General features: G+C 38.8%; 1 protein-coding gene across 2 annotated transcripts in view; it reads left to right on the top strand.

Moving 5' to 3' along the window:
- The window catches only part of KDM5B (lysine demethylase 5B), a 48867-nt gene that overhangs the window by 6000 nt on the left and 20434 nt on the right, over positions 1-22433 (top strand). Inside the window, exons 2-13 of one of the 2 annotated variants that reach the window (XM_079978838.1) lie at positions 4636-4713; positions 7559-7681; positions 8017-8187; positions 11099-11155; positions 13306-13440; positions 14705-14807; positions 15286-15395; positions 16481-16639; positions 17908-18027; positions 19263-19421; positions 21672-21853; positions 22075-22237. In XM_079978838.1, coding sequence (XP_079834964.1) covers positions 4636-4713; positions 7559-7681; positions 8017-8187; positions 11099-11155; positions 13306-13440; positions 14705-14807; positions 15286-15395; positions 16481-16639; positions 17908-18027; positions 19263-19421; positions 21672-21853; positions 22075-22237 — 1560 coding nt within the window. The remainder of the gene's footprint in view (positions 1-4635; positions 4714-7558; positions 7682-8016; positions 8188-11098; positions 11156-13305; positions 13441-14704; positions 14808-15285; positions 15396-16480; positions 16640-17907; positions 18028-19262; positions 19422-21671; positions 21854-22074; positions 22238-22433) is intronic. The other variant, XM_079978839.1, reaches the window with a different exon arrangement.

Raw genomic sequence — 22433 nt, 5'->3', positions numbered from 1 at the left:
TATTCTACTGTTGGGATGGCACAATCAGATGAAAAACTTGTAATTCTGGAATAGTTTTCAACACTTCTTGTGCATGCTATTGGTCTCAAGAGTACACTCTTATTTTTGGGAGGTCCAACAAAGGTATGTGGGAATCAACTCTACATTGCATGTAGAGGGACTGTGCAATTTTGCAAATGATAGCTTCTGTTTCTCTAAGAAAATTTGTAACATGGTCCTTTTAAGTTTTCTTTTCAAGCCATTGTTAGTAAAGGATCACCAGTTGCATTGCAGTTCATTTGCTAAATACCACTTCTCTGAACTTGCTTCTTAGTAGTCTCAATTTGGTTGACTAGTTGTGAAAATCTGCAGTTCTTGGTGAAGGAGGTTTTTCCCAATTGCTTTCTTGTCCTTGGAAAGTCCTCATAAACCCAGCATCCTACCTGAAGAAATTCCAGCCAACCTCTACCTTCAGGTTATATCCCCAATCTTGGTCTAACTATAAAAAACTTTTAGGAGTTTGGTCTAGGGCTTGATCAGTGATGCCTTATTGAACATCAGTCCTCCCCTCTTTCTCAGAGACCTAGAAGTGAATTTTGCAGAGACTATACCTTACATGTCTGATTTATATTAATGTAATTTAATATTGCAATTTCATTCCCAAGAGAAACTTCAACTGGTAATACACAAGTCTTGCTAAAAGGGCATACATAGATCAAAGTGATTTCTTGTGCAAAACCTGTGCATTATTATCACATCCCTGTAGAAACATGTAGAAACCAATCTGGTTATTTGTATGAACTGTGGCATGCTGAGGCATGCCTAATGTGTTATGAACCAGACAGAGACAAGTGAATGTACCTAAGGCAGTGAACACAGCCTGGAGTTGGTGTACTGCACAAACTAAGAAGCTTGGTGTACATACACACCTTAAAACAACCTGGGCTGGAGAGTTCAGTATGAAGCACTAGTTGGGTAGTACTTGTAAGATGGCACCTGAATACGAAGTACTTTTTGAATGATCAAGCTTTTTTGGGTTATCTGTGTGGGGCAATTTTTTTAAAAAAAGGCAAATTTAGTATTTGAAATGCTGGATTTATGCAGGTAATGAAGTCTTCAAGACTTCATTGACCCTTTTCAATGTTATTAAAACAATTCCAGAGCATGGCATCAAATATATCTTTTAGATATTCCTACCAGTAATTACCCTTATTATTATTATCTTTAAGTTGGCACATCACTGTTTTATACCGTGGACCGTGTATTTTCATGTTTTCTTATCTTGAAGGAACATACTAGAAAAATAATTTCATTACTGTACCACAGTCCCTCTCTGTCTGATGTTCATACAGCAAGACTCAGTTCTGTGAAGGAAAACAACAGTTTATCATTAATCCTTCTATATTAAGGAAAAGGACTCAAGCAAATTTTTGATTAATTTCATGGCTTTGTGATGAGCTAGAAATTATACACACAATATTGTTGTAGCTGATTTATAACTCATTCCAAAGTAGTTGTGGGGGTGACAGCTACTTTGCATAAGTGGAGAGAAAAGGGAGAACAAATCTGGAGAAAATTAACATAAATCAGCATTGGAAAAGTTAGCAATATTTTAAAATCCAAGTCAGGAAAAGGGATGATAGGTTTGCTAAATTTTCAGTGTGGTAACGTGTGAAAAGGTTATGTAGCAGAGAAAAATAGCATTTGCAGTCTACAGAATTGGAAAACTTTATGGAGATTTCAGAACATACACTTAACAGGAAACAGAGAGTTACCAGAGTGGGCTTGTATCAGGACCACTTTCCATACGTCTGCTTCACAAGTCACATTAAACCACACTTTATTTTTTTTTTAAAAATGAATGCACTGTAGTGAATGCCACTGGAAATTTTTTGTTCTCTTTGCTTGCTCCTGATGAACCATTAGGAAACAAGCAGTGTTGGCCACTGCTTGTGCTTTTGAAAGAACCAGGAATCCTTGTTTGGATATAATCACAAGCCAGACTCTGGCAGGAGCTGGGAAGGTAGAGTGAGAAATCCTTAGCTGCATGTGATAGCATGATGAGCATTCATATTAAACCATAGTTAACTTTGAACTATGGCTTAATGTGATGTGTGAACTAGACTATTTGAAAGCCATCTTTATATAGGGAAAAAAATGCCATGTGTGAAGTGGGCCAAACCTGATATTATGGGAGAAAAACTAGTTAGTTTTCCAGTATTTTCCCTTCTAAGGCAATGTGGGCTAGGGAATATTTGCAGAAGAAAACTAGTGGGTTGTTGTGTATGGGGTGGGGTGTTCTTACCCATCGGTTCTCTCCTGTAGGTACTGTCTGGGCACTTACTTTCCCTCTCTGATTTTTTATTTTAGTACTTGCAGAGGGGGAGGAGAAAATTACGTTGTGCGTAGCATTTGTAGGAGAAATTGGCAGGTCTTGGAGAGGTACATAGCCCTCCTTTCTGCTTTCTGATCAGCACCTCCTGTGTTCCCCACTCTATCAGAAAATTTGGGATTGGAACCTTATTGTTCCTGAGAATGTATACTTTAGCCCTTAATGTCAGTATGCTTGCTGTAGCAGAGAAGTGGTAGCTGTTGGATTCACTTTCACTAGTATGGGACTAGATTAATTCTTAAATCTGTAGCTCTTATACAGAGGGTTGGGGAGAAACATAAGTGATGTAGCCATCTTGAGTTTAAATAGACCCACCTCTGATTTCTAGTTTAGGCTGTCCTTACATATTAGTGTGGCAGTTGTGTAACTCTCCCCTTAAATTTAAATTTCTGCTGCCTTGTCTTTCTGGATGACAACAGAGGCTAACTGTACTTCCTTCTCCTTCCATATTTATGGCTAGAGAAGGTTAAGATGGGATTGTGATGCTTCTCTGCTGGCCTCTGACATTAGAGTGAAGCACAGTTAGTGGGAGAGGTAGCTGTGTTCAGCCTGGTGGAAGGCTCCCACTGATGGTTCTCCCATTGGCAGAAGCAGGCAGTACATTCTGAAATGAGGTATTTTGAGGTTGGGTCCACAAATTCCCTGAGGAGTTTAATCCTAAGGCTCTTTTGGCTGCTTGAGCAGTGGATCCACCGCTCCATCACTCATTGAAAAAATCACAAAGCAGTATGCAAAGAAAAAGCAAAAAATACAATAAAAATAGATACATTATGGAAAATATCAAAATCTATAAATAATACAATATAAGCGAATATAAGAGATCAACCTCCAAAATGTAGAATTGCACTCACTCAGTACACTTATCCTCTCTCAGTATCCACATCTACAAACTCTGTACATCAGTCAGCCTACAGCTGCACACATTCACTCATAGAATCTATGTTCTCAATATAGATTTCCATACTTCAAAATATTTCCATATAAATACATATTTACTTTGACTTGGTACAGATTGTTTTACTTTTAATTTTTATTACTAAATTTTAGAGAGCATTATAAAAAAAATTAAAACAAGGAAACAGTGAGTTGTATCCAACTTAATCACTGTGCAAGTGAAACAATTTCTACCCACACTGTGCAACTTCCCTTTCCTCTCCTCTCTCCACGTGCCCTCCCCACCCGCACCTGTTCTGGGCCTTCCCCTGGAACAGATTTGGGGGTGGTGTGTGGTCGGAGAAGGATGAGAGGTTCCATTATGCAAGCTAAAGTTGTTCTGCTCATGCAATGACTTGGATTAATTCCAGTGTTTGAAAAGATTAAAACGGTAGTAATATTGGTGATGACAGCATTCTACTGTATTTGACTAGATTTCCAGCACTAGTGGTTTTTGGCATGCATTTTCTAATGCCAATGAGATCTGCACTATATGGTGTGAGGTAGCATTTTTACCCCATATAATATTGGTGTTTGTAGTAGCGGATGAAGTGTGCTCAGCAGAACCCAAACACCCAGAGCCAGAAAACATATTCATGGGATATTGTATAAACAAGAAAGTAATGTTTTTAATTTAAATTGCAAACAATTCCAAAGTGCAAAAACTATATTTTAAAAATGTTCTGGAAATACTGTAAAATGTCTAGAAAATGCTGTAAAATGTCTAGAAATTACAACTGAGAATTAACATTAATTTTTTTTGGGGGGGGGATGTTTTTCTTACCCCATTTAGAAACCTACAAGAAAACTCTTCCTGGTTAGAGAAAGGTCCCCCAAACGGTGTTAACATAGTTTGTGCCAACCGACTGACATTTGCTTGACCTTTCCATGACCATTTGTCTATGAAAAAACAGTGAAGTGTTTTACTACCCAAAATCCACTAAATTGGCTGGAGTAATAAACACACCCCAGTGGCAAAATTCAATGCTTTCCTGGGCCATTTTATGCTGCAGGTGGTTTTTGTTTACACTACTAAATCAGTAAGTGGTAACTGGCTCAAACTTGGGAATGCTGTACAGCTGACAATTTGTGTGTGGTTTTGTGTGTGAGTAAATTGCACAGTTAGAAATGTGCCTGCAGTAAGTGTCTTACCCTGCAAAGCTTGATGAAGGTTAATGCTAGTAAGAAGTAACTGTGAACTATTTTTTTTCTGTTAGATTTTTCTACATCTGAAAATAAAGTGAACAAGATCTTTTAAATTGTATATCAGTTTTGGTCTGTCAAACAATTCTCTTCTCTGTACTGAATTATTTCCCCCCCCCCTTTCCTAGGATTGGCAGCCTCCATTTGCATGTGATGTTGATAAACTTCACTTTACTCCACGGATCCAAAGGCTGAATGAGTTGGAGGTAATGAATTAACTAATCGTAAATACTTCCCAGTGGCCACTGATGGATTGGGTGCCAAAAACTGTTGAGAAAAATGCAGTATTTTTAATTAAAATAGCAGATCTCCTTTTCAGACAAAAAGAGGAAACAGGTGTGGTGATTAGCCACCATTCTGTTGTGATCTGTAAGGCTGCATAGAGAAGTTCTAGAATGCTACTTCTCCCTCAACAGTTTGAGGATCTGACAAAGACATAAATTCTAGCTGGAGAGCCTCAGCTGCCAGCTCTCTGGCTGGCTTCTCAAACATTTTGACCTTTTAAAGATGTCTCTTTGGAGACAGTATACACCATATTTTTCTGCCTAATGTTCAGCTTCCTGGGGATATATTATTTAAGTATGCTTTCTTTCATTTGGCATCTCATGGTATACAAAGGTATAAACAGATTAAACAATTAAGAACAATTAAAATCAGTAAAGATCCATTCCCAAAATATTAAAAATACAAAAGTGATCCAAGGAAAATTAAAGTTTGATACCCTATAGTGGAATCAAACACCAACAAAAGCCTGGGGGTATTGGTATGTTTTTTATGAGTGCTGAAATACACTAGTGTTGGTCTGCAGAAGATGTAAATAGTTCCATAGGGAAGGTGCTGCTACAGAGAAGGCCCTCTTCCTAGTTACTGCCAAATTCACCTCTCTAAAGTGTAGCGCAACCAAGAGCGCCTCCTCATCTAAGTGTAATGAACATGAGGATATCCTAAAATAATATCCGTGTAGGAGTGAGATGGGAAATAAGATACAGAAAAGTGGAAAGTTTCAAATGTTCTAGAAATGTGAAGAAGGGGTACTTCATAAGCCTGGAAAAACCACACTACTGATTCATCTGGGAAGGACTTCAGGAGAAGTCAACCTTAGATTGTATTTCTACCACTTTTCCTCTAAATATCTTGGCTGTTACATGTTTTATGTGACATTGAGTCATGCCTACCCCGTTCCAGTGGTTAAGATGTGGAGGTGCTTCAGAAGTGCCAGTTGATGCATTTTGTTGGTGTGTTGACAGCTATTTTGTTTTGAACAGTCATTAAGCTTGTTCTGCTCATTCTTCAAGCTCCTTTTGACTACTTTTAACGTTCTATTCTACCAAAAATATCAGATGATTATTATTTTTGTCATTTTGAAGAAGCAGGAGTAATTTAAATAAATATATGTAGTGTGTATTAAAATGCTATACAGTATTTGCATTTGTTCCCAAGTCTTTTCCTGTGCATGCAAGACATCAGGTGGGACTTAAATGCCACCTAGTGGTAGCAGGCAGAATTCACTGTTTTAAAATTCTGAATGCTCTGGAGCGTTAATTCTCTCATGGACCCGGTCTAAAATTCTATCTCGCCACTGTGGAAGCATTTTTTGACCTCTTCTGATTGCATGGTTCAAGCCTTCCATTGCAGCACATTCTTCATCTGGGAGCCCTGGTGGACTCTGTTGTGGAAACAATGTCCTTGTCTCCAGAGAGGATAGGCAAGGTCAAAGCGGCACTCAGTTCTGTCAAAATCATGAGTGAACCTCATGGTGCAAATTCTGGGTCTCATGGCAATACTACATTCTTGACCTCTTCAGTGGCTGCTGCTCTCTCATCGAAGTTCCATAGCTGCCAAGTGACATATCCTCAAGATTGGTGTGTCACTCTTTTCAGTGGTGGCTTCAGAAATCCTCCCTTCACCAGGGATTCCCTCTCAGACAACCCCCTTGGACAGTCAAAAGGATTGAAAATGCTCAAACCAGCTGACTGATCAGGGAGCACCTCCTTTGTGGAGAATGAATGCTTCATCTTGAGGTGTTTAGAAAAATTGTGTCCCACTTTTGGGACAGTCCAGGTGGACCTCTTCACCTCTGTCCTCACCATGGCCTCCAGGAATGCTTTATGCCTTCCCCCTCTTCCTACTCCTCTCCCAAGTCTTGAAGAAGGTGAGAAAAGAGAGGGTTCAATTCACTTTGTCACCCCATACTGGCCTTAAAGGCCATGGTTTTCCGAGATGGGGACGGCATTCCCATGGACTCTTCTTTTGCATGACAACCTCTTGACTTAGGGAGAGCTTCATTATCCAGTTCCAGTGTGGCAGAACCTGCATGTTTGAAGACTGAGTGGAAGTATCTCGATCAAGTTGGGCCTTTCTCCCAGCAGCTGATACCATGTTGACCTCCAGCATCCTTCCTTGGATATATCAAAGCACTTGGAAAGTGCTCTCTAAATGGTGTAATAAGAAAGGGCTCTTGCACGCACACAAAAGGTTGGAATCTCTGAATTGTTATTACCTCTAGTCTGTTTGAGCACGGGCTTCAAACCTAACACCTTAAACACCAGTCCTTTCAGCTGTGCTGTCAGAGAATCTGAGCAAGACTCAAAGCTCTCATCCATATGTCAAACATTTCCTTTGTGGTGCTTTGCTCAAATGTTCTCCTACTCACCATAGATTCTACCCATCTATGGGAATCCACATGGTGCTCCTAGCTCTCCAAAGATCTAGCTTCATGAAAGGACTAGAGCTCTAGAACATTCAGAATTTTAAAACAGCAAATTCTGCTTGCTACAGGTAGGTAGAGCTCAAGTCCCACCAGATGTAGTTTTTACATGCACCGAGAAGAACTCACATTTGGGTGGTGTACATGGTTGCTTAAAAGCACAGTAGATTCTTCCTCCATACTCCTGCTTGCATCCCAGGATAATGAGTGCTTCTTAACCTGAAGAGACAGTAATCACCTTTATTTTCACTTTCTTTGTTCATTATGCATAATAGATTGGAGAATATTAAATTGGTACTTGGAAATAATAACTAAACTGTATAATAAATCCACACTCTGAACAGGCTCAGACCCGCGTAAAACTGAATTTTCTGGACCAGATTGCAAAGTTTTGGGAACTTCAGGGATGCACACTGAAAATTCCACATGTAGAAAGAAAGATCTTGGATTTATTCCAGCTTAATAGGGTAAGTTTCACATGCTTTTAGGTGATTTGCTAATTTTCAGTCGTAAGCAAGTAAAAATAAACTTGTTTGTTCCTGAAGGCCCTTGTGTTGATAAATATTTTAGAATGTAGTATCTAGATAAATGGGGATTAAGTAGTTGTATTAATTACTTAAAGCTTTGTTTTTGTCTGACACACAGTAATTGTGTTAAGGTAATAACTTCCTCTGGATCTAACATTTATTTATAAGATAGCACCTGCTCACTGGAGTTAAGCAGTTTCCTTTTCTGAGTTATATTTGTCGAAAATGACCCTGTAAATTTGTAAATCTTGATGTGCAATCCTTTTCATTTACAGCTAGTTGCAGAAGAAGGTGGATTTGACTTGGTGTGTAAGGACAGAAAATGGACTAAAATAGCTACTAAAATGGGGTTTGCTCCTGGAAAAGCTGTGGGCTCACATATTCGTGCTCATTACGAGCGCATTCTTTACCCTTACAATTTATTTCAGACTGGAGCTAGTCTGCTGGTGAGTATTGACTACTTTTCCTAGATTGTGTACTTCTTTACAAATTGACTGTTTTTCCATTGTGGGAAAGAGTTCTCCAATGTTTCAACATTGCTTTCAATTTTCTTTTTTAGGGAATGCTTTTAGAGTTCTAAAAAAGACTTACTACAGCAGAGTCATGGAAATTTTAATATAATTTTTTAAGGTTTCACTGAACACAAAGACATAGTTGTATATTAGCTGCTGTTTTTAGGGTTTTTATCTTCTTGCTTGATCAAGAAGTTGATACTTACAATGCCTATTCTTGCCTAGTAGAAAGGAAGTGGTTTAGACTGCTTTGCTCCTTCCTCACAGTTAGAAACAAGGTAGTTAGCTTTTGAACCACATCTAAAGCTGTACTTTGCTTTGAGGGCTCTATGCAGCACTTTTTTACAGTACACATTTAGAGTGTGGTAGTCTTCTTAGCTTACATTTGTGCAGTTCTAGCCTGCTTGGGTTCCTTCCCTACCTTCCATTGAATGGGAGTAAGCTTCTTACTTTATTGGACCCCAAAGTGGTTAAAGTTTATCTGCAGTTTCTGAGGAAGTTGTGCAGTTGGTATATAGAAAGCTGGTATGTCTGAAAAGACATGACACTGCTTTACTGAAAGAGTAGAAATGTATGTAGAAAGGATAGGCTTCATCTGATCAAAAACCAGTTTAGACCATCTATAGGAACATAGGCAGCTGTCCTATCCTTAGGTCATTGGGCCATTTAGTTACAGCAGCTGGCAGCAGCTCTCCAGGGGTTCTGACAGGACAATACCAGCCCTATGTGGAGATTCTGGAGATTGAACCTGGGACTTTCTGCTTGCAAAGCAGATGCTATATTTCACTGAGCTGCAGTTCTTTTATGGCCAAGAACTCAGTACACATGCACTGGGTACAACCAGACTAGACTACTGTAATTTTCTGTATGTATTGTTTCTGAAGACAGTCTGGAAACAGATGCCAGGATGCTTGTGAGGATTAGGCAGTTTGATTATATAACACTAATTTTGTATTGGTTGCGTTGGTTTACCTTTTTGTTTCTGGACTTAGTGCTGGTACTGATTTCTAAAGTCCTATCTCAGCCCCATTATTCAGGCAGCCAGGTGCCAGGGACATGGCCTATATAGTGATGTCCCTACCCTTGTAGAATTCCTTCTCCCTAGAACTCTTTAATTGGGTCCTAAATATTTATTCTGTCTAGATTTTGATTTTTTGTTCCCTTCCCATCAACTTTATCAAATGCTATTTTTGTTATGCTGTATGTCAGTTCTGTTCTAAAATTGTTTATTGCAAGCCCTAAAACGCAGGGTAGAAATTTATCCGATAAATAAGTGAACAGAAGGGGAAGAACTTCATGACCCAGGCTGATTTCCCAGACACCTCTCTCTCTCTCTCTCTCTCTCTCTCTCTCTCTCTCTCTCTCTCTCTCTCTCTCGTCAAATGAAAATCATAAAGGGTTCCCCCCCTTACCCACAAATACAGGAGTTTTAAAGATTTACAGATCACTTCTGGCAATTTCTAAATAATTGAAGTATTTTGAGCAAAAGGAGAGATCCAAATTATATATGTAACACTAGCTTTAAAACTAGTTTGGTCTGCTAAAAGGCATTTTTATTTTGGATTTTGAGAGAAGTTGTATCCCTGTCTGTACAGACTCCTCTATACCCTTCCTTCCTTTCTTTTACACTGATCTTGTTTTCTTTCTCCTTAAAAAAAGAAAAATAAGTTGAAATTATTTGGTTTGATATAAATTCAGAAGGTGGATACAATTAAAAGACTGTGCTTGCATTACCTCCCATCTTGAGAATAGCTTACTTGAATTAGTCTTTGTTTATTCTTCATAGTAGTTGTGCTGTTTGATAGTACATTAGAGGTCATTCTAAATATCCATAGTATTGTTTTTTAGAATTTGTCTTTTAAGACATTTACTAACCTATCTGTAGGTCTGTGTGGCACTGTGGTGCTTATTCACTAAGTTAGCCTACACAGTAAAGGCTATGGGTGTATGGTAGTAATCAAAATAGCCGTCAAACTCTAGCTGTGTCTGTAATAACAGGGATCTCTTCATATTCAAGGATCATGCAGAAAGCTGTTATTACTAAGTTTAACCCATTCTGCAATATGATAGGCCCTTTAAACTTGATGGTCTTTGTGTCTTAAGCTTACTTACAGTGGCTATGTTTGCACAACATGCATAGAACCACCTCATTCTGGGGGGACTGTAATAGGCCAACTGAAACATAGCTGCTGATGAGCTAAAAGGTTTAATTACGGTAACTCATAGAAAGTAGATTCCTTTGTTTCTACTAAATAACCATAATGGTATATTGTAGGTTGTAAAAATAAAACTCATATTTTCTCAATTAAGTATATCTATATGTGGTTTTTTTCAAAGTTCTGAATGTTTTGGTTATTAATTTGTAAAAATGCTAATGATGCAAGGACAAAACCTTTGAAGTAAAAATACTAGATTTTTGTATCAGAAAAGCAATTTTAGTGTTTCTGTCATTATCTTTGTTAATACATTCCTATTGTTTGTCCAGCAGAAGCCAGTAAATCATTGCAGTCTGTGTTTTGCTCTAAAGGATATATAGTCATGTTAGCATCTTATGAAGATCTGCTGCTTTGGCCTTGTGTAATCAGGTTTTTATAGTTATTGTAATAGGAACTTATAGAAGAGGATCTTTTCGTTCCATCTTAAAGCAGGGCTGTCTTAATGCCCATGTACTTACTGAAAATCTAGTCCTGGTATAGGTGTCTTTATATTCCTGAAATGAAAACTTGCAGCTTTTCAGAAAAGGACCACTTAGAAGGAAATGACTTTCAAATAGCTACTTGTGACCCCACTTCACAGGGTCACAAATTCTTTAAATTGTAACTCTCCAAGCTCTCTCTTGCAATAGGCGCCAGACATTTGTTCCAAACTGATGTGTTTAGTGGATGATGCAGTTCTGGAAAAGGTATGTTCAACATTTTTTTAAATGATGATCCTTTCCCGTTTCTCTTCTAAGCTGTTTTAGGTGCTTCCTCTATATCCACTTGTGCAAAATAGTTCTATATTCTGTGAAGTGTATCAAGGAATTGTGTGAATCTGTGTTTTGGGCACAGGATTTCAATTATATGCTTTTCAATAATGTTTCTATAAAAGCATGTTACATTAACTTGGTTTATCCTTGATCCATTGACTCAGGCCTATTCACTGTATTTTAATTTAGTGTGGAGTGTTCATTGCCTAACACAGACAGTATTTCCTGTATTCCGTGATTGTGTGTTAGTGTATAATACAGAGAGGGAGAACTGGAGGCAAATGCTGTATAAAAAATTAGTTGCCTCTTATTAATATCTTGCATTCATTTTTAAGCAACTGTATATTTATGATATTATGGAGTATTGTGGTATTTGTTGTTGTATATACCTTTGCAATTATTTGCAATACTTAAGATTTTATTTTTTCATATGTAAAGCTTCTACCCTTCAAGCAAGTGCTGTTGTTGGATGCAAAATGATTCTTTAGCAGCTATGATTATTCTTCTCCCCTGTCTATTACTTGTATCTTCATAGCTTTTCGTTTGAAGTCTAAATGTTCCTCAGGAGAACAATTAGCATTGTGATGAGAATGGACAACCTTCTATGGAATTTTGTTTTATTGGTGCTTCTGTAACTTTTGGATTCTTGAAAGCTGTGTGGAAAAAAGTTAAACGCCATTTTGTGCATGTAGAGGTTTATAAGTAGTTTGGTGAATGATTAAAATTCTGGTTATTTAAAAGGCATGGTGTACATGGTCAGGCAGAGAGAGAACTTTCAGATGCATCCAGGCCATTTTGCCTTTTTCCTTGTCTGGGCATCCCTGTGCTACCACCATGTGGTATTTACCTATGTACCACATTTGATCAGGCAACACTTCAGTTCAATTGTAGATTTGTAAGTTCAGTTGTAGATTTGCTAGGAAACATTTCAATGCACAGCTGGCAGAAGAGGAATGATCAAAAGGTTGAGAACTGTTTCTCACTGTCTCTGTTAAATCTACAAAGAATTCAGGTTTAGCTTTTTATGACAATGGCACCTTGGTGTCAAAACAGATGTGCATTTCTTTTTTTCTTTTTTTTTAATACTGGGAAAAACAACACTCTCTGTTTAATATCCCCCTGCTGCAAATCTGCTGCTAATCCTGCTGGGGGAAGGTATAGGTACATGTACGTTGACTTAATCTTCCCCTCCATTAGAATAGCAGTCAATATTTATTTATTTTTAAAAGTGTATTTTCTACATCAAGCGGTGTATAACTTTAGTGAAATAAATACATAAATATAAATATTGTTCTCTTTTTTTCCTAGCAGTAAAACATTTATGCTTGGTAACTGCTTGTGTTCTTTGCTTCTTCAGCAAAACATTTAATGATTTGTGCCTACCTGAGAGCCAGTGGTTGGAGGGCTGCAGTTAGTATGTTGTACCAGGACTGACCCAATTTCATATTCCTTTCTCTTTCATGACACTCCTTGGGAGACCTTGGGCCAGTCACCACTCTATTCCTTATCTCACAGCATTGTTGTGACAATAAAATGTGCATGGTAGGGAATAAATGTACACTATCCTTCTCTCTAGGAATTAAGGGTGAAAAAAATATGTAATACTTCAGTATATTCATAGCAGATTTGTATTTTCTTCCTGCTGCCCAGAAAACTCAAATGTTATTATCAATAGCAATCCATAGAAATGGTGAAATTGTCAAGAATTCTATTGCAGGTCCCCTGCAGAGTACCTTGGATGTAAATGATCGCAATCTACTTCTCTTCTATCCACTGTCATTAGTCGCCACCACTGCAAAACTGCCAGATTGTTGGATCCAGATTTACTTCTGCAGTTACTGTTGGAATGCCGTATAGAACACAAAACTTGTAACAGATTTATTTTCAAAAAAATTGCCATTATTAAACCATTTTAGAAAGTACAGATTGGTCATTCCAATCCATCTGTAGTGAATATAATCACATATGGTTTTTTATTTTAGCTACTAAAAATACTTTACATTGGGAGTTTGTTTTTTTTTAATGTGTGAAATATTTGTTAGAAAATATAGAGAGGAAAAAATCACTTTTGCTTGTTTTTTTAGTGTCTTCAGAAGCCAGATATTACCAGTGGCACAAAGGACAAGGAATATAAACCACATGATATTCCTCAAAGACAGTCTGTTCAGCTGTCTGAAACTTGTCCACCTGCTCGTCGAGCAAAACGCATGAGAGCAGAGGTAGGATTGACTTTTCATGTATTGATTTCTAAAATGACCATAATTCAAAGCCACAGAAGAACTTTATAAGTAGTTATTTTCCTTGCCAGAAATTAAAAAGCAGTTCCAATATTTCCACATCATCTCTGCCTATGGTTCTGAGGAGCACATACAGTTTTATTTATGGACTGATGCAGACATACTCTTTAACGTGGTTAAGAGATTATGAGTGGGCTGTAGGATCACACTGCCTTTCCTTGTGGAAACAAATCTTTCAGCCTTAACCACAGTGAAGTCTTGTGTTGGCACTAGCAGTAACTGGATAATAAGGGTTCCCATTTAACAAGGATTTGAAACTAGGATCTAGATTTCACTAGCATTGTCTGAAGCTGTTGACATCTTAAATAATACAGTTTATATTCATACAACATTTCTGATACACATTGGGGTTTAGAATCTCTAGTGGTCATCTATACAACAGCTCTGTAGAATATATGTCATAATTTCCACTTTTGAGTAAACTGAGGCTGAGAAATACTATCCAGAAATCATGAGTCACACACAATTTTTGTTGCCCTTGAAAACCAAAGGCCTTAAGCAACATAACATTCTTTTGAATTCCTACTAGAATCTAGTTTAGGAAAAACTTCCATTTGGGTGTCTTAGATCAAGCGTAGCATCCCTGAAGCTTTACATTTCTCTGGAGAACCACCAAAGGTGACTTATCAATTGTCTGATTTTTTATTTTTATTTTAATAATATACTAGCACATCTGTTTTAAAGCAGCTGAATCTAAACTTTCTGAATAGTCTAGGATGCAGCTTTAGCCTGGATTGTGTGAATTGCCTTGACTTTGACTTAGGCATCCACCTACAGCTGTGCAGGAGCAATATCAGTACATGAAACTCCTACCTACTTTTAGTAGGGAACAAAATGTCTATGAATGGGACTTCTTCATTCTTCTAGTTTATCAGTAAAATATTAATTGTAGGTGTTGGATACTTCAGGCAAACATTCCTCAGCATTGTCATTACTGTGCTTCCATAAGAGAAAATCAAATGCCAGCAGTTGAGGAAGGAGTCAGAAGCACTCCTTCCTTTTCACCTTTGCATAATCTTACTATTGTCATCAATAAGTTATGGGGCAGACTATACATTTGAACACATCCAAATAACTATTCCAGCAGCGGTCTACTGTTGCATATTATAAGCTCATGACAGGTAATTCTGTACTGAACAAAAAGGAAGAATAAATAAAGATTAAGCTTAATTCCCCTCCCCTCTAGGCTACTAATATTAAAACTGATTTGGAGGAAACTACAGAAACCAAAACTCACAATTTGAGACGTAGAATGGGAACCACACCTCCAAAGCTTGAACCTGAAAGTGGTAAGTGTATCAATGGGGTGGGTGGGGGGAATAAAATAGTAGGTATTTGCTTTTTAACATCCAAATTATAGCTTGACCAGTATTCATTTGGATGTAGTATTTGCCAAAATGGTGGTGGCTTTGAAGCAAAATCTTTTATTTTAAAATAAAGCTTTGAAATTTATGAACTTGCTGACCTTTAACAAGAGAAAATACATTGCTGAGACTGTTGGTTTTTTAAAATGTAACTTCTGTAAAAAAATTAATTAACAAATTGTAAGTAGGTTGGTAGGCACCTTCTTAGAAGAACCTATTCCCTTTCTCTTTCTCTTTGTTTTTACCTGACTTGCAGATTTAATAAATTAATAAATATTCACACAATTTAATCACTTAAGGATTCTTTAAGTGGGTGACAGCCCCATTTAAACTTTTAAAAGCAGTTCTATTTTGTCTCAAACACTTTTGAGTAATATTTTCTAAATGTATTTTGCTGAATCAGATAAAGAGTCTCAAGGCCTTGTGAAACGGGAAACGGTTGAAAAAAAGCAACCCATCTGGGAAACAGAAAGAGAAAAACCAAAGGGACGTTCTAAGAAAAGCTTTAATGCAGTGAGTACTCTTCTCCCCCGCCCCCTTTAATGCTGATTGTAGAAAATTATGGGCTTGTAGTTTGAACTTAGTAGTCAGAAGAAAAATAATTTCTTGGTATTTTGTATTGTGAAATACAGTGATGCAATACTTTTGATTCTTGGTTAATATAGAAAAGATATTATGTGTTAACTGTAACAGGTTTTTGCAAAAAGTTGATCCAAATGAGGTTCTACAATTACCTCATTCATTTAGAATGAGATCTCAATTTTGGCATTCAGCTGTCCAGTAGCCATATGGCAAATTCCATCTGATATCTGTGTCATGTGCTCCATCTTGCTATGCAATGGGAAAGCTGCTTTTTCTGAAAAGCTGAGATGCAGGAAGCTTTGTAACTGTCACTGGATCCTTTTTCTCTTCTAGGAGACGGACTGACTGCATATTTCTTTATAGCAGCCACAGCTGAGATGATAAAATGAGATGGCCATGCATCCCATTGTGCTCCTTGATGGAAGGGTGGGATAACTATTAGAAAATAAGGGTGTTTTTGTTGGTAGCCCACCAGGTTTTCTTTACTCTTTTTTTTTATCCATCTATTCATAGATAACACACTCCAAACAACTGGGCCATTAATGGTGCAATGCGAACCTGGCCTGGCAGCAGTAGGGTTTAATGAAGTGGCAGGATGCTTCTGCATCCCTGCCACTCAAGCTGCCCAGGACCGAAGGTTGCACCAGTTGGGAGTTGGCACAGCTATCAGGCTTGGGCCCAGTGCCATCAAGTCACAGCAGTGAAGTCTTGGGGCAACACAACTGTTTTGTGCCCTGTTTTGGAGCTTTCTGTGGAGCGCTGCTAGTAGGTTATACTTCTTCTCAAACATTCAGTTCATGAATCTTCTCACCAGTTCAAAGGGTGTTTGGATCACAGTGCTTCTAGCTTGAGATGTTTGTAAGAATAAAGAAATGAAATGTGTTTCTGCATACACATGACATGCCTACATCATATCTATCTGTCAAGTGTTTTCTTACCAAGAACCATGTGTAGAAGTAAGCAAGGTAATGATGGGACCAATCCCCCATCCCTCACTTTGGCAATTTTTTTTACAGGTGGATTTGTATGTCTGTCTCTTGTGCGGCAGTGGTAATGATGAGGATCGTCTGCTCCTATGTGATGGCTGTGATGACAGTTACCATACCTTTTGCTTAATACCACCTCTTCATGATGTTCCCAAGGGGGACTGGAGATGCCCCCAATGTCTAGCTCAGGTAATAATAAAATATGGGTGAAATATTCCCCCCCCCCAGGTCTCACAAATATAAAGGGTCAGCATCCAAGTAGACTAAAATACATTAAGCAAAAATCTGTTTTTCTTTGACTTCTCCTCTACCTTGGAGGTTACTGAGTGGTATCCAAGTAATATGTCCCATCAACACAAGGGTTTCCAGAGGTACTTTATCTGCACAAGTACCTTGCGCCTTCCCCAGATCTGCTGTACAGGGTGTATGGAGGTGTGGGGGGAGGAGTTCTGTTGCACAAGTAGTAATCCAAGTAGTAATCCTTCTTCTGATGGGACTGCAACTTAAGGCTACTCTGGAGACAATCCACTGTTGTACACCTTCATCCTACCCAACCCCATGGTGCAATTACTCATTCAGTATAAGAGTTTGTTTAGATTCAGCATACTCCTAGAGCCCCATACCCTTCTTATCATTCAACAAAGGGTTCTGGTGGCTCCATTGTTCCTCCTGGAGACAATTTAAGATTCTTCTCATCATAGGGCACCTGCACATATCTAATATAGTGTGTGTCTGCCTGGGTCTTGTTACAAAACCCCTTCCAATACTGTCCTGTATTTATGGAGTTAATTTCACTCCTCTCATCAGTAGCTTTCCCGCTTACCTTTTAGGCAGTTCCCTCTCCAAGGTTAATTTATGGGTCTGGGATGTTAAAAGTGGCCTTCTACTAATTAACTTTTAAAGTTAGTTGCTCTGTGTCCCGGTCCAGCCTCATTCTCTCCACACACACCCCGGCCACACTCTTTTATGTTGTCAGAAGGGTACAGAACATGTGCATGCTTGACATCTTCTCTTACTCAGGTGATTTGTTTTACCACTATGGTAAATGTACACTGCTGCACTCCATCCAGTTATGGTTAGTTTTTAATACATGCCTCACAGGGACCTTTGGTTTAGATAATTAGATGTGAGTGATTGAACCCTGTGACCCAGGATTGATGGGAAGCTCCCACTGTCAGCCCTCTGTCCCCCAAACTGCCAATAAGCATTCTCCCCAATGGTTTGTACTCATTTTGAGAAAAAGGTGGTGGGGCTTTTGAAGAGCACCATCTACATTTCTCTACTCCTTGTTTATCCTTGTAGTGTAACCTGCAATTCCTTTTGTCAACCTGTAAAAATGGATCCATGCTAGCCCATCTTGGATGAAGTCCATTTTGTTGTTTGTTTAAAAAAAATACTTGCTTTATGTATGGTATGTTTTCTCTTTGTTAATTCAGTGCTGTATTTTAATTACACAGGAGTGTAATAAACCACAAGAAGCATTTGGTTTTGAACAGGCAGCAAGAGACTACACACTTCGCACATTTGGAGAAATGGCAGATGCCTTCAAGTCAGATTATTTCAATATGCCAGTGCATGTATGTTCACACTTCTAATGAGTCTGTTAACTTGGGTTTCATTATTGGGTTTATTAAAATTTGCATTCGGGGGAAACTCTTGTGTTGGTATCTAGAAAACAAAAATGGAGAATTTAGTTAGGAATTTGGAGTGGGAAACTAAACGCTGGCAGTAGGGTTTCTATCTCATCCTTATAAAGTGGGTGGCGATGCGATTATTTATAAGACAGAATGGCAGCTGTTTCCCATTTGGTTTTTTACGTGATAAAGTTGAAGATTCAGAATTGACACTCCTTGGGCAGAACCAGCGTGGGGAAGGAGTTAAGGTGTTGAAAGATTCTTGCCTCCCTCTCCCACTGCTATCCTGGCATTTTAAAGGAATTCAGTGTAACTTGCATTTTAATGAACAGGTGGCTACTTTAACAACTTGACGGCCCCAGAAAGGATTTATATCCTGCTTGGTACTTATTTATTTGCCATGACACTTCCATACCGCCCATCAGCTAAGTCCTTTGGTACTAGTTACTACCTGACAAACTTATCTTGTCACCTTTTCTAATGTTTTCTCTAGCATTTATTCTGATTTAATGCATTTGTTAAAAGAGTTTAACACTGAGTTGTGGAGTACAATATCTTCTAACAGTACCAATGTAAATAATAATTTTTTTTTACTGACTCCCTAAAACTGCATGTGTTTGTAGTAACAGAAAGTGAGTACTGACCCTTGCAAAATGTTGAAATGACCAGTGATACTTGCATGCATGTATAATTCTTATTGATGCCCATTAGAGACTATTAAATCTATGACCCTAGGAATAGGATTTCCCCAACCTAAAATATTTTAACTATTAACCTGAGATACCTGAATCATCCACTGGTCCATCTCATCTTTCTCATTGGCATGTCTCTATTCATGCAAGGACCCCCAAGTTTCTTTCTATGTGGCACTTCAACTGGTCCAGGGAAAGTATGAAAGTGGTATTTTCCTTTGTTTTCATGGTTTTCACCACTAAGGTGCACTTCTAGTTCCTTTCCAGCTCTCTTTGTCTGTCTTGTTTCATTGTGGCCTCTCCTACTTATATTTGCAGCATACCTGCTACATTCCCCCTGTTTTTTGATAGGGGATGGCATTCTGTGTTAAGGATAGTAACACTTAACCCTCACCACCTTACAATTCCGTTTCGGCCCTTTATATTTATAACATGCTGCTGTTTTATTTTTTGTTAGTGAGTAACTTTTACCTGCCTCTTGTTCAGATGGTTCCTACAGAATTGGTTGAGAAAGAGTTTTGGCGTCTTGTTAGCACAATTGAAGAGGATGTTACAGTGGAATATGGTGCTGATATTGCTTCAAAGGAGTTTGGCAGTGGGTTTCCTGTGAGAGGTGGGAAAATCAAATTAAAACCAGAAGAAGAGGTAAGATTTGATTATTAACTAATATTTGGCATGTAGGCTGTTTAGAAACATATATAAAATTTCATGGATTCAAAGTAAGAAATGAGCAACTCAGACTGGCCCCAGCCTTTTGGTGGTTTCTCTGCTTGTGAATTAGGTGGTGGTTATGGTATTTTTCAGTTCCAAAATGACCATCTTGCTGATTCTTCAAGAGGAGGGAGGAAAGCACTTTGCTATCACTTTAGACGTGAATGAAATTCTGGAACAACAATATACTCCCCCAGATCAAGTACTTCCTTTCCAATGTGGTAAAATAAGCCAAAAATATCCCAGATGGGAATAATTTGAAGCCAATTACTTAGCTGCTCAGAGTTTCTATGCTTATTTCAACCATGGAAGCTTTTAAACTAGCTATTTAGTCCAAAATCACAATCTTTTGTTCACATACTATTTTTTTAACAAATCATCCAGATGACTTGGCCATCAAATTATTGTTCTTTTGGCTTTGTCTTGTTTGTCTTTCATTCCTTTTTGGAGCACATAAATTCAAACTGTTGCAAAGGGGGGCGGGAATCAGAAGACCATTGTAGCCCTGGCTGGTGTACATCACCTTTGTCCTACAGTCCCATTACATTTTTAGCCCAGGTTTCCCACCCACCCTTCCATGTTGCACTGGAATAGAACTACTGTCATAATTCCACCCGACCCCCTGCCCTTAGACTCCAATTTGAAGGAAGAGGATTTTGTGTGGCACAAAGCTGGGGAGGTTTGCAAAACAGTGAAATACCTTTTGCAAATGATTCAAGGTAAAGGTAAAGGTACCCCTGCCCGTACGGGCCAGTCGTGTCCGACTCTAGGGTTGTGCTCCCATCTCACTTAAGAGGCCGGGGGCCAGCGCTGTCCGGTGACACTTCCGGGTCACGTGACCAGCATGACGAAGCTGCTCTGGCGAGCCAGCACCAGTACAGCACACGGAAACGCCGTTTACCTTCCCGCTAGAAAGCGGTACCTATTTATCTACTTGCACTTAGTGGTGCTTTCGAACTGCTAGGTGGGCAGGAGCTGGGACCGAAAGACGGGAGCTCACCCCGCCGCGGGGATTCGAACCGCAGACCATGCGATTGGCAAGCCCTAGGTGCTGAAGTTTTACCCACAGCGCCACACGCGATTCAAAGACACTATGAAATCCCCCTCCTTTCTCTGATTCACATGGCACTGGAATTAGTGGTGCCCGCCCTGTGGAACACTCTCCCATCAGATACCAAGGAAATAAACAACTATCTGACTTTTAGAAGACATCTGAAGGCAGCCCTGCTTATAGAAGTTTTTAATGTTTAATGTTTTATCGTGCTTTTAATATTCTGTTGGGAGCCAACCAGAGTGACTGGGGAAACCTAGTCAGATGGATGGGGTATAAATAATAATGTTTGTTTGTTTGTTTGTTGAAATCAGTAAGAGGTCCTGCTGCTTTTCAAGGCTGAGAAGGGAAGATCTCGCTCTGTCTTGCACTAGGCTGTGATGGAAAGCAGCAGGATCTCTTGTTGCTTTCTGATTTCTGCAGCTTCATGTGAGTTAGAAAAGGCAGGGGGAAATCCATGCCATCTGCACTGAGAGATATTTTACTGTTCTGATGTTCAGCACACCAAGGAAATGTGGGAGGGTGGAGTAATCCAGGGTGGGAAAACCTGTGGCTCTCCTGATGTTATCGGATTCCCATCAGCCTCAGTCAGTATGGCTTGTGGCATGGGATTATGGGAGTTGGAGCCCAGAGAACCACAGATTTCCTGCTCCTGGATGAACGCTTCTTGCATCCCCTTCTCTTCATAAGTTCTGTAAAATTACAGTTGTGTGTGGACATCCATATGTACCCATCTTCATTTGGCCCTTCAGCATACGGGTGGGCATTCCTGGATGCTAATGGAAATGAAGTACATAACTGCAGTATGGAACCATTATTTTTATTTTATTTTACAGCTGAGAATTATGCCTCAGCAATGCTAAGACATCCTACTTCCAAGCAGCCCAGGTGATCTGTAATACATGTATTAGGACACAAGTGCAATCAGAACTTAATAGGAATATAAATTTATTTTACTGGAAAAGCTAATGTTAAAGCAATAGCTAGACTTAGCGTGGTAAAGTACCCAGGCAATATTCTTATGGCATTTTTTAGAGTTACGAAATTAGAAAAATGTCCTCCTCAAATAGAAAACTGCTTTTTAATGTGGTTTATATTAAACCTGTGGACTCTCCCATTTGCTTTGCTTTCAGGAGTATCTTGATAGTGGATGGAATTTGAACAATATGCCTGTGATGGAACAGTCTGTACTTGCTCACATCACTGCAGATATATGTGGAATGAAGTTGCCTTGGCTATATGTAGGGATGTGCTTTTCCTCATTTTGCTGGCATATTGAGGATCACTGGAGCTATTCCATCAACTATCTGCACTGGTGAGTTTATAGGGAATGGAGCATATAGATATGTTTGTGCAACCTGATATATATAGATCTCCAGACTAAATTATAATGTTTCCTTTCCTTTTAACATTAATATCTAGGTATTTGTATCTCTGCATACCTAAATTGTCTCCCCACTTATAGGACATAATTATGATCCTAAAACCTGCAAATGGTTGATTATTGTAGTTTATCTGCTTCTTTTATGTTTGCAGGGGGGAGCCTAAAACATGGTATGGAGCCCCAGGATATGCAGCTGAGCAGCTGGAAGATGTAATGAAGAAGTTGGCTCCTGAGCTATTTGAATCTCAGCCAGACCTTTTACACCAGCTGGTTACAATTATGAATCCCAATACATTAATGTCTCATGGTGTGCCTGTATGTCATTGAGCTTTTGTTTTCACCCCTACCCCTTCTAGTGTAAGGTTCATAGTTTAAGCAGTTGTTTTGTAGTACCTGACAAACTTCAAGCTTTTTTGCAAACACTAATAGTTGTGATGTTTCATGAGCTATAGCTATAGAAAGAGCAATACTGTCCTTGCTTCTCAATAATTGATTTGAAACTAGCAAAACC

This window comes from Podarcis cretensis (genome assembly GCF_951804945.1).
Source record: "Podarcis cretensis genome assembly, chromosome: 6".
Lineage (NCBI taxonomy): Eukaryota > Metazoa > Chordata > Lepidosauria > Squamata > Lacertidae > Podarcis > Podarcis cretensis.
Note: the sequence above shows the minus strand (reverse complement) of the source record. Positions and strands in the feature narration are given on the sequence as shown.